This window comes from Schistocerca piceifrons, chromosome 3 (genome assembly GCF_021461385.2).
Source record: "Schistocerca piceifrons isolate TAMUIC-IGC-003096 chromosome 3, iqSchPice1.1, whole genome shotgun sequence".
NCBI lineage: Eukaryota > Metazoa > Arthropoda > Insecta > Orthoptera > Acrididae > Schistocerca > Schistocerca piceifrons.
This window is the reverse complement of record NC_060140.1, coordinates 921,557,104-921,570,521: the sequence shown is the minus strand read 5'-3', so window position 1 is coordinate 921,570,521 and position 13,418 is coordinate 921,557,104. Positions and strand designations below refer to the sequence as shown.

Below are 13,418 nucleotides of genomic sequence, written 5' to 3'. Positions count from 1 at the left end.
CATTGGCACCAAGGCAGAAGCGACTCTCATCGCTGAAGACGACACGTCTCCATTCGTCCCTCCATTCACGCCTGTCGCGACACCACTGGAGGCGGGCTGCACGATGTTGGGGCGTGAGCGGAAGATGGCCTAACGGTGTGCGGGACCGTAGCCCAGCTTCATGGAGACGGTTGCGAATGGTCCTCGCCGATACCCCAGGAGCAACAGTGTCCCTAATTTGCTGGGAAGTGGCGGTGCGGTCCCTTACGGCACTGCGTAGGATCCTACGGTCTTGGCGTGCATCCGTGCATCGCTGCGGACCGACAACATCGATGTACTGTGGAGACCTCACGCCCCACGTGTTGAGCAATTCGGCGGTACGTCCACCCAGCCTCCCATATGCCCACTATACGCCCTCGCTCAAAGTCCATCAACTGCACATACGGTTCACGTCCACGCTGTCGCGGCATGCTACCAGTGTTAAAGACTGCGATGGAGCTCCGTATGCCACGGCAAACTGGTAGACACTGACGGCGGCGGTGCACAAATGCTGCGCAGCTAGCGCCATTCGACGGCCAACACCGCGGTTCCTGGTGTGTCCGCTGTGCCGTGCGTGTGATCATTGCTTGTACAGCCCTCCCGCAGTGTCTGGAGCAAGTATGGTGGGTCTGACACACCGGTGTCAATGTATTCTTTTTTCCATTTCCAGGAGTGTAGAATTATGCAGTTTAGCAAAAACACTTTGTTTCTTATCACCCATTTAATGAACTCAGTGTTATCACCAGAAATACTCAAATTTTTATCCAGCCAGTTATGAATTTCCAACACTGTATGTTGCATAGTTGCATATGTCTTGTAGTCTTGTCAAAGGCGATTTTCAAACTACTTTCCCTGATCGAATCCATGGGTTTGACATACAGGTACAAAGCGGAACCTCCATTTCATGAATGATACATGAGGGGGAAGATCAAGAAATATTACTACTCACAGGTTCATTGGCTACACAGAGTGTGATATACATGTACACAACTCTTGTTTACATTACTAGTTAGCTACACCACAAAGTGCCACACAGCATGGCTACACAGATGCAGCTGCTACCCGGGTGGCTCTCCCAACACCATAATAGCTTCTCCAAACCATCTACATAAACATTCTAAGTTCAGCACTTTCTACATATGAGCTCATGTTTTTGTCAGCAGTGCACATGATGTTGTTTTCCTTTCAATGCAAAGAGTAGAGTAGGAGGGGGTGGGGAAAGAGGGTGGTAGAGGAAGTTTGATGACATAGAGAATACTCAACAAAGACTTCTGTTGGTTTAGAACCATCTGCACAATTGAGCTGAATTGTGAGATACTTTTCCTTCTGACACTAGTTATCCATAATATATGGAACTGTCATGCTGCAGTAAGTTCCGTAGTGTGGGAGAAGAAGTTTCCATACTTAACAGCCTTCTATGTATTCAGATATCCTCCTCCCCCCCCCCCCCTCAAAAACCACCCCTTAAGTTTTTTTGTCAATAATTCTATTTGAAAGTATCCATCTTTTCCTGACTCAATTTCCATCAAAAGATCTACGTGAAGGAAAAATTTCAATTGTTGTTGACTTCGTGTGTGTGTGTGTGTGTGTGTGTGTGTGTGTGTGTTTGCACAGTTATGGTTGTTATAAAAAAGACAAAGAAACACTGCAGCAACCACATTGACATCTTCACTTCTGCTCCCTCTATTTTCACGTATTGCAGGATTATGAGCCTGATGAAAGAAATTTACATTTGATTTGATGAAGCCCTCTCTTAACTCTATCTCATTTTTTGCATGTATTCCATTCATTGGAACATCAAAATAGTACAATAAATATCTTTTGTCCACTCTGTTCTTTGTACAAACTCGTGTTGACTAATTAGGGGACCTTTACTAATTTTTTAGATTATTTAGGGAGACAAAGTTTCTTTTGAAAGTTCACAGCTTTCATCATCCAGTTGATGAAGATCCTAAAGCCAGAATTTCCCACTTTTGTCTCACTGACCAGCCACAGAACTGGATGAACTCCTAGCCTTATTGCTAAAAATTTTGAGTGAGTGAAGACAGTAATTACCTCTCTTTTAATGGTAATTTCAACCTGCCAATCATTATTCTATTGCTATGAAATTTTTCATGGCAGAGTTCTTGGATAAAAACTTCTCATTCAGCTTGCTGGATCAAATCCAGATACAACCCAAGATTTCTATTATAGGTTCATAATCATCACCAGGGCTACATCTGATTATTGTTTCCCAACAGTTATACTGAAGATGACATCAAAAATTTGGGATTTTATCCAGATATGATGCAGCTAGTTAACTGTTAACTTTTTATCCATAGAAATTCCATACTGCGTTAAAAAGTTGCTGATGATATTATTTCTGCTTTGTTTCAGGATGAAAACGTTCGCAACTCATTTGCTGTCTTCGACGACCTCTGGTGAAACCTGGAACTGGCTTCTAAACTCAGAACATTTTGAAAAGTTTCAAGATTGTGCATCTTGTGACAGGAAATATTGGTGTGAACACTGTGGAATTCTATGTGGAATTTTTTCCCAGAACCAGTGGTTTTATATTCTGCAGTTCTTATCAGCTCTGCAGTTTGCATAAACATACCGAACAATAAACCAAGCTTCGTAGACACCCCAAGTTCACCTTGACATATCTTAAAGTTCATCCTACACAGGCATCATTTATACTAAGGAAACTGATAAATTAAACTTTAGGAGTACAGTACAGTATTTGGAAGGATTTGCTGGCTCATATCCCATCTTCAACTTCTCCCAGTAATATTGCTGTTGTTACACGCTATTGCTTTGGTCAGATCATTCATTATGGCAAGTTTTGTATTTACTGTCAGAAAATGTGTACCCAACTAATGAATTTATTTGCGATTATTAATAACTGACCAAAATAAATATTCATGGCACCAGAAATTCAAAATTTTTTGTCTTTGAATTTCAGATAAAATTGTTAGTCGTGTAGGCAAGGTTTCTGAAAATTTAACCAAATCGCAAGCCGAAGGTTTGTCAGATCCTACGTGTCTGTAGAAATTTATTCAGGGTGTGGGGTAAGACTTTAAAATTGCTAGATACAAATTAAGTAAGAATCACTGAAGCCTTAGTATATTGTCACACTGTGATAACAGGAAATCACCTGTAGAATTATGTGAGAATTCTATACTGAATAAACACCCTGTACTCCAGATTCCAGGGGGTTGGAGTAAGTACCCTCTCTTGATCCCCTCCCTCGTGGACACCTATGTTTACATCCCTACTGTAGTACATAAGGATTTATTGTCATAACAACCCAATGTTAAGTTATTGCTGTCAACTAACATTTACGTATCTATACAATTAAGATTATCAAACATCAAGTTCATATTTAGAGAAGAGGGGCCAAGTGTTTAGTCACTGTTTCATAAAGTAGCTTATCTATGCCAACATACTAAGTGACAGCAAGTCCTTCCAGACCCTCACACTGAGAAGAACATAAACATGATCAATAACAAATCTATCATTGTGCAAAAATAACTTGTTCTCTTCTATTAACAGACTGATAATTACAAAGCTGTCTCCATGAAACTCTTTACACATTTCACGAGTCTTTCTTTTTATATCGTCCCTGATATATGTGGGTCCAAATCAATTTTGAAGATATGTGCATTCTTATATCTCTCTTTCCAGACATCCAAGACTCACTTTGAAATTTTAATGAAGGAAACTCACATACAAGCAGCTAAACACAGTGTTTTTCCCGAATAGCTGGCCTAAGACCAGAAATGTCTATGGCAAGGAATACTGCTGCAAAAATCAGACATAATTTTGAAAAAAAATACAGCACACTAAAACTACTTGAAGGTGCCTACAAAATGTTTTTAAGCAATCAGAATTTAGATGGACAATGTTACTTAAGCATATATGCTATTTTTTATTTTTCTGTGCGTATGTTCTACAACAGTACTCAAAAACATTCTTGGTTCTTCCAGAGAACTAAATGATACATAGCTTCTTCTGCTTGTTATTTTGAAATTACTGTCAAAACAGGCTTTTGAGACACAAATCCAGGCTCAAATTTTTTGCACAACTAAATACGACTATAGGTACCATGAACTGCACATAGGCCTATTTTGAAAATAAAAGATAACTCAACAATTCTGGATGTGTACAATTTCTAATCAGTTTTTCTTAACAGACATTTTTTATATTCTTGATGTTAGTGTATTGTCATAGAAAATGTTTATGTATTCAAAAATATAATGTTCAGCTCTATGAATACTGGCTTTATGGCAAAATTTCATACATTGGTTGATATCTACACTACACACTGGTCATTGTACAGTATTTTGATAAGCAGCATGATGGATATTGTTTTTGGCATTCTAAACTGAACATATTCCATATTTCTGGCATTATTAGTCTGGAAACTCCACTCAAGATCTATTAGAGAGAATACAGAAGAGACATGTGACTGGTAGAAAAAGTTAGTTGCATTGCTTCTTTTTCTTAATAGTTGTTCATGAGACACACTGACAGTGATATGTGCTTATCTGAAGTTACTAGCATTTTTCTGATTTTAAGTGTTACCACAAGTTTTACGGCAAATTGGTCAGGTTTTTCCATGGATCAAATGCCGAAAAAGTCTTTCACGAAACAGTATTGTGGAAATTCGTTGTGCCAACAACAATTGTTTCTATATTTGATGGGATATTAAGCTGCTTGTTATCATCATGTCACAGGACATGGTTTGATATAGTCTGTATGAATATAAAGGAATGACACACCTAGAAATAAAAATTTATATTGGTGTTTGGTGAACTAGTTGATGTAGAAATGAGTGTGTTTGTGAAAAATATTTCATAATTGTTAAATGTTTCACATTTATCTCTAAAACTCTTTTACCTTTTCAAACTGTATCTTTTAGCCACACCACTATGAGTTTCCTGTATCTTTGAATATGTTACCCCAGTAATAAAAAAGTGGTATGCAACCATTGGAAATGGGATTGATGGGTACACACCTGAATTAAATATGACCAATGAAAATGAAATGTCATGTCATTTTAAAAATTTACTGTTGTTGGATTTTTAAAAGAAATTGAAGTTCATATACTTTTGTATCCCAGTAGTATACATAATAACCATGTCTGCAGCCTTCATATTGTTTTGAATAAATCAGTAAATAAAAAAAGATCATATATTTATATACTACCTCCTTACACCTGTAAATGGCCTTTCACCCCTCTATGACACTTTAATTTTATCCATAAAATGTGACTAATACAAACTGTACCTAATGTAAATACTGTTGCCATAAATGTGTGATAATTTTGCCATCAACAGGCTTTTTACCTAAAGTACTGACTTAATGTCCATTTAAATAAACATATGTTATGATAGACTGTGTACATAAATCAAACAGTGTATCCTGATATTTGTAACAAAGTATGTGGAGTGCATATTTTGTAAAACGAGTGCTCTTGATTTGTTTTGTAAATTATTATAATTGAAATATATTTTAAAACTATTGTATCAACACTCATTAATAAAACAAGCATTTAAACAGTAGTAATTTTATTAAACTCATGCAAAATTAGAGGAAAAGATCAGACTCAAGAATGCATTACAGGTGCTGGATGATGCAAGTTACAACATAGAGATACATCTAAAAGATTGTCTGCTGAAAGTTATGAAATTGAATGGAAGACTGTAGTTCCCTTCAAGCACAATAAATCACTAAATACACAATACTAGGCTTGACCTGACACGAATTCATAAATGAGTAGAAAACTGTACTAGATTAAGAACTATTAATGGAAATCAAATTGGCAGACTATTTTCTCTATGATTTATTTAGGCTCTGTGTATTCTGTGTGCTCCTTTAACTATTAACTTTGCGCTTCCCTAATAATGTTAACATATCCAACAAATTAGACTGTCTTCGGCACCACTCTAAAACACAAATGCTATTTTCAAGAGTTCAACACAAGATTGCTTTGAAAAGGATCCCTATCCTGTGATGTGTCATACATCATCAAACGAAACAGTTGTTTAGAAAATAATCTTTATTCTTCGCAAATTAACTTAAAATGGAAGAACATTGTAGCAACCCCTTTATCCATTCTGGTTTTAACTGTCTCTAGTGTTTACATAGAATGAATATGTTGGATATAAAGCAACCACGAATTATGATGATAGTTACAAGCTGTTTTGTTAAAACATAAGCTCTGAGAACAATACAGGGTGAATAGAGTACAATGAAACAAGCAAATAATCCTAATAATCAAAAGTCCATGGTGACAAAAGTGTTGTCATCAAAAAGTTACAAATCTACTAATTGTAAATGTACAATTCATTTGAAACACCTCAAGTGAGGCATAAACTACAAAGTGATAAACTTAAAAAAAAATCAAACATTGGAAAATCGAGGATCGAATGTAACAATATTACAAAAAGGATAGTTCTTGCTTACTATACAGCATAGATGCTGAGCCAAAGGCAGTCACAACAAAAAGACTGTCACAAAATTTCCTTTTGGGGTTTCCCTCATTTCATTTTACCTTCTTACCAAATACCAATACTTCAATAACAACTCGACAAAATGGACTGATTTCCTGGCTGTTGTTGATTCATCACTGTTGTTGTTATGGTCTTCAGTCTGAAGACTGGCTTGGTGCAGCTCTCCATGCCACTCTGCCCTATAAAAGCCTCTTCATCTCCAAATATCTAGTACAACCTACATCTAATGAATAAGAATAAGAATCTTTATTAGCTGTTCAGTATTTTCTTATACAATGGGCTTCGCCAATAAGTTCAATTACAGTATAAGGATGGTTATATTCTCATAACAATGTATATATAAATCATAAGAATGTTAGTGTAGTACAATAGAACACATTAAGAATTTTATATATTGTTAATTTTACAATAAAAAAAACATTATACAGATTTATATTAAGCAGGGAGTATTCATGTCGATGACACTATCTCATTATCATATACACGTTGATAACACTACGTCATTATGCTAAGCTACTTATAAGAAAAATGACCTTGAAGTATTACTCGGTTCTTTATATTTGACACCCGTTATTGATTTTCCTACTCGGGTGGTAAAGGATGGCAGCTCACTGATAGATAACTTCTTTATAGACCAAGATAAGTTTAACCAGATAAATGCTCAGCCTGTTGAGAATGGTCTTTCTGATCATGGTGCACAGCTAGTTACAATATATGACATAGCTCCATTCAGCAATACTAAACAGTCCTCCAAAGTAGTACATTCAGTCAACGATTTAACAATTGCAAATTTCAGGGAAAGCCTACAGCAGTTAGACTGGGATGAGGGGTACTGTGAACCTGATGCCAATTTAATATATAATTTATTTCATGACATTTTTGTAAATGCATTTGAAAACTGCTTCCACAAGAAAATAGTTAAATATACTCGTAAGAAACCTTGTAACAAACCATGGCTTACTAAGGGTATAAAAATGTCTTGTAACTGAAAAAGGGAAATGTATCTGGCAGCAAGAAAGAGTAGTGACCCAGAAACTATCAAAAATTATAAAAACTACTGTGTTATATTAAGAAAAGTTATTAAAAAATCCAGGAGTATGTGTATCATGTCTGAAATCAGCAACTCTGATAATAAAATTAAAACAATTTGGAATATTATTAAAAGAGAAACAGGTCAACCAAGAGCAGAGGAAGACAGTATTACCATCAAATTGAATGAAAACTTTACGAACAAAAAGTCAGAAGTTGAAAATATTTTTAATAATCGTTTTCTAAATGTTGTGGATATAGTAGGATCCAGGTGTTCATTAGAAGATGCTAGGCTGTTAATGGAAGAGGCCATACCTATGCAATTTGATACAATTGAAATCTCACCCACTTCTCCCTCTGAAATTAGGAAAATAATAAACTTGCTTAAAAGCAAAAACTCACATGGAATTGATGGCATTTCCAGCAAAATACTAAAGGCTTGTTCTCAACTGATAAGTAAGATTCTCAGCCACCTGTGTAATAGCTCTCTGGAACAGGGCATTTTCCCTGATAGACTGAAATATGCTATTGTTATACCTTTGCATAAAAAGGGGGATAGATCTGATGTCAACAATTACCGTCCAATCTCCCTTCTAACAGCTTTATCCAAAATTTTTGAGAAAGTAATGTATTCAAGAGTAGCTTCACATATCTGTAAAAATGAAGTACTAACAAAATGTCAGTTTGGTTTCCAGAAAGGTTTTTCAACAGAAAATGCCATATATGCTTTCACCAGTCAAATTTTGAATGATCTGAATAACCGAACACCTGCCATTGGGATTTTTTGTGATCTCTCAAAGGCTTTTGATTGTGTAAATCATGAAATTCTGCTAGACAAGCTCAAGTATTGTGGCATGAGTGGGACAGTGCACAAATGGTTTAATTCGTACCTAACTGGAAGAGTGCAGAAAGTTGAAGTAAGTAGTTCTCGTAACATGCAAAGATCAGCACATTCCTCAAACTGGGGAACTATCAAGAATGGGGTTCCACAAGGGTCAGTCTTGGGTCCTTTGTTGTTCTTATTATGTATTAATGACTTGCCATTCTATATTCATGAAGAGGCAAAGTTAGTTCTCTTTGCTGATGATACAAGTATAGTAATCACACCTGTGAAACATGAATTAACTGATGAAATTGTCAATACTGTCTTTCAGAAAATTACTAAGTGGTTCCTTGTAAACGGACTCTCACTGAATTCTGATAAGACACAGTACATACAGTTCCGTACAGTGAATGGTATGACGCCATTAATAAATATAGACCTTAATCAGAAGCATATAGCTAAGGTAGAATATTCCAAATTTTTAGGTATGTCCATTGATGAGAGATTAAATTGCAAGAAACACATTGATGATCTGCTGAAACGTTTGAGTTCAGCTACTTATGCAATAAGGGTCATTGCAAATTTTGGTGATAAACATCTTAGTAAATTAGCTTTCTACGCCTATTTTCACTCATTGCTTTCATATGGCATCATATTTTGGGGTAATTCATCACTGAGGAATAAAGTATTTATTGCACAGAAGCGTGTAATCAGAATAATAGCTGGAGTCCACCCAAGATCATCCTGCAGACATTTATTTAAGGATCTAGGGATATTCACAGTAGCTTCTCAGTATATATACTCTCTTATGAAATTTGTTATTAACAACTAAACCCAATTCAAAAGTAATAGCAGTGTGCATAACTACAATACTAGGAGAAAGGACGATCTTCACTATTCAAGATTAAATCTAACTTTGGCACAGAAAGGGGTGAATTATACTGGCACTAAAGTCTTTGGTCACTTACCAAATAGTATCAAAAGTCTGACAGATAACCAACAAGTATTTAAGAAGAAATTAAAAGAATTTCTGAATGACAACTCCTTCTACTCCATAGAGGAATTTTTAGATATAAATTAAGAAGAAAAAAAATTAAAAAAATAAAAAAAAATAATAAAAACACAAAAAAATAAAGTTGTTATATTAACTTAAGTATGTTGTTAAATTAACCTAATTATGTCACGTATTGGAAAATTCGACTCGTTCCACATCATTACGAAATATCATATTCATGATCCATGGAACTAGTATTAATCTAATCTAATCTAATCTACTGATACAAATTTAGGTCCTACTAAAGGCAGAGGTACCTTTCTCTATGTTAAAATAGCAAATCTGCCATATTTTAATCTTTATATTCATCAACTGAGTAAAATGCTTTACCTTTGAGCCATTGACCCAATTTTGTCTTAAATTTACTTTTAGATACTGTTTGTACAATTTTAGGGAGCATATTAAACAGTTCGAGGCCTACATATTTATAACTATTATGTATCTTGGACAGTCTAGAGTATGGCAGATCAATTGTGGGGTTTCGTCTTGTCTTGTGGGTGTGGACAGATCGACCTAAGGGGATATTGAGCTATGTTTTCTTTTACGTGTAGTAAGCAATAATAGATGTACAAACAAGGAACTGTCATGATGTTAAGTTTTTTGAAATGTTCCCTGCATGTATCCCTAGAAGATAAACCCACTATGCATCGAAGAGCTTTTTTTGCAATCTGAAAATTGATATTGAATTGGGAGAATTTCCCCAGAGCAGAATACCACATGAAAGATGGGGGTGGATGTAAGCAAAATATGAATGCAGCAGTAAGTTTTGGCTGACATTACTCTTAAGCTTATAAAGTAGGAACATAGCACGTGCAAGTTTAGAACAGACGTATGTGATATGTTTATCCCAGCTAAGTTTCTGGTCAATCATCATTCCTAGCAGTTTAAGAGACTTATTTTCTTTGTTTGATACCTTCAAATTAAAAAATATTTCCTCAGTTTTTGTTTCATTTATGAATAGCGAGTTTGCACTAAACCAATGAACCGATTTTTCAAATATTATATTATTTTTTTCTCGTACAGATTCAAGAGACTGACCTGAATTGATAAAAGTTGTATCGTCTGCATAGAGGGCTGTTTTACAGGGTAAATACTGTGGCATATCATTAACATACACTACAAACAGGAAGGGGCCATGTATGGAGCCCTGTGGCACGCCTCTTTTTATTGTTTATTTACGCTAACAAATTGTACTCTGTTGCTTAAGTAGGATTCTAATAATTTCAGGGTGTCCTCTTCCATGCCATAGTGTCTTAATTTCATGATCAAAGTACTATGAAATACAGTGTCAAATGCTTTACTCGGGTCTAGGAGAGTAGCACAGGAGATTAATTTATTTTCAAAGCCATCATATATATCACTAACAATTTTTTCAACCGCTTTAACTGTGGATAGTTTAGACCTGAATCCATACTGTGAGTTACTTAACAAGTTATTCGTCTCAAAATAGTGATTCATTTGTTGGTGAACACAATCTTCGATTATTTTAGATATTATTGGGATTAATGAGATGGGGCAATAGTTACTTGGATTTGATTTATCTCCTTTCTTAAATATGGGAGTACTTACAGTCGGGGAATATCCCTTGCTGTAATATATGGTTAATGAGAGTGGTTAGAGGGGGTAGAAGATCACTTGATGTCTTCTTTATGACAAAGTTTGACAGACCATAGAAGTCCTCTGCTCTGGAACTACTTAGTTTGCCTATTGCTTTGCTAACATCATTTTCAGTTACTGTTTCCCAGCAGAATTTATGGACTACATACTTATTTCAACCTAAAAGAGTTTTAACATCAAGCACGGTGTTGAGGGGAGACAAATCTTGTTGTAACTTGAAGTTAACAAAGTGTGAGTTTAAGATATCTGGGGCTATGGGTATAGCTAGTTTAGTTGTTGGTCTATTTATTTCACTTTTAATTACTTCCCAGGCAGCTTTACAGCTGTTTCTGGATTTAAGAATATAGTTATCATTCACCCTATGTTTTGCCAAACTTATTTCAGATCTATAAATTTTTCTTATTCTAATGTACATCTCTTTTTACTCGTTGCTGTTATGAGATCTGTCCTTAAACATAAGAAGCATAATCCTGATGCTGTTGAGGTGTGGTGTAAACCAATTATTTAGTCTCTGTGGTTTATGAGCTTGGTTATTCTTTTTACTAATTTGGGACAACACTCAACAAACATTCTTGTAATTTCCTCTATAAATAATTTGCTTGTGTTATTCACACACATATCTTTGTATAAGATGTCATTCCAGTTAACTGACCTTAATCTAGTTCTAAACTCTCTTATGTTGCATTCATTCATAGGTCTAACAGTTTTGTGTTGTTCATCTGGAATGCTGACTGGTACTGTAATCCATAGGCCATCATGGTCAGCTAGGCCTAACTTGACTACTCCAATTTCAACATTATTTTAATGGATATTACTTATTATATTGTCTAAGCAGGCATTATATCTTGTAGGCTTATCATTCAGACAATAGCAATCAAAAGCTCTTAGGCTGTCCAAGAATTCCAATATGATATGACTCTGTACCCTGATATCCATATTAATATCACCAAAAATTAAGATTCTTTGGTATTTATATTTAGGCTTAGTTAGTAAGACTAACAGTTTTTTTTTTTTTAAAATTTACTATAAATTCATATTCACTAGAAGATGGTGTGCGATATACAGATGCAACAATAATATTATGTTTAGGTATATGTACAACTGCAGCGTCAAAGGTGGTGTCTATACACAGGTCTGTGACATCAATTGTACAGTATTGTAGATTTAGTCCATTCTTAATATATATTGCAACACCCCCATGTCCAATTGTTGATCTGCAGTAACTACTAGCTAAGGAGTAACCAAATGGAATATTGAGGTCAATTTCTGATGAATATAGCCAGTGCTCATTTACACTAAGTATACCAGTTGGAAGTTTCTAACCAGTACTGCAATTCTTCCAACTTCTTTCTTAAAGACTGTATATTAATATGTAAGAACAGAAGACTATTTTTGCTAACCCTGGGCAGTAAAGATGAGGGTTCAGATTATCTTCTTAAGGGCACTTCTATACAGCTGATATCTTGAATTGTTTGTAAGTCTACTGCTGGTAGCCAGGACCCATTTTGACAACGTTTGGATACATCTAGTTTCCTGGACTCAGAGTGAATGGTTTGAAGATTATTTTGATCCTGCTGGAGCATATCTGTTAATATTTTGCCAGACAGACCAGCAGGCTTTCCAGGTTTCCCTGGTCCAGCGGTATTACTGCAAAGATGACCATTTCTTTACTCACAGTTTTGGTAACCAGTTTCGAGATTTATCTTCTTCCTTGGTTGTTGGGGTGGAATCCTTGTCGTGTATAGCACTCTCTGTCAAACTCGCTAGCTTGAAAGATTGTGGTATTTTTGAATTTCAAACACAGGTGATATAGCCGTTTGTTTACGTCCAATACCTCGCGATTTACACAGGATCGTTTTGTAAGATCATATCTAAATGGAACATTGACAACAAACACTTTTTTTGATGTGATACTTGGTAATGTGCTTCTTAAACCTTTTATTAAGTTTGCGCTGTTGCTTTTCGCTATGTCATTTGTTCCAGTCATAATTACGACGACATCATTCAGAAGCCTTTTTGTTAGTGTTTTGCAAGACATCCTTGGCTTCTGCTGAAGGATACACATACCCCAGACACTCAAGATTTATGTTTTCATTAAGGTAACTTGACATATTATGACCTTGGCTATCAATCAATAAGGTAATTTTACAGGTTTTACGTACTAAATTTTGACCATCACACTGTTTCACTCCTGTTTGAATTTCTTTTTGACATTTATTACCACTATTATGTTTCACTTCATACGTTTCCTGTTCGCTACTTTGTTCATGAAACTTGCTAACATTCACACTGCAGCTACTTATGCTGTTTTTGGCATTATGCCGTTTTGTTCATTACTTCATTCACAAAGCTTACTTACGTTCACTCTACAGGTTTTTAC

The 13,418-nt window shown here is 35.5% G+C and overlaps 1 protein-coding gene across 1 annotated transcript in view; it reads left to right on the top strand.

Annotated features, from left to right (window-relative positions):
• LOC124789222 (Kv channel-interacting protein 4-like) overlaps positions 1-5,377 on the top strand; it is a 130,744-nt gene extending 125,367 nt beyond the window's left edge. Inside the window, exon 6 of the mRNA XM_047256515.1 lies at positions 2,395-5,377. Within this exon, the coding sequence (XP_047112471.1) occupies positions 2,395-2,442 (48 nt within the window). The 3' untranslated portion in view covers positions 2,443-5,377. The remainder of the gene's footprint in view (positions 1-2,394) is intronic.
• The last annotated feature ends 8,041 nt before the right edge of the window (positions 5,378-13,418 follow it).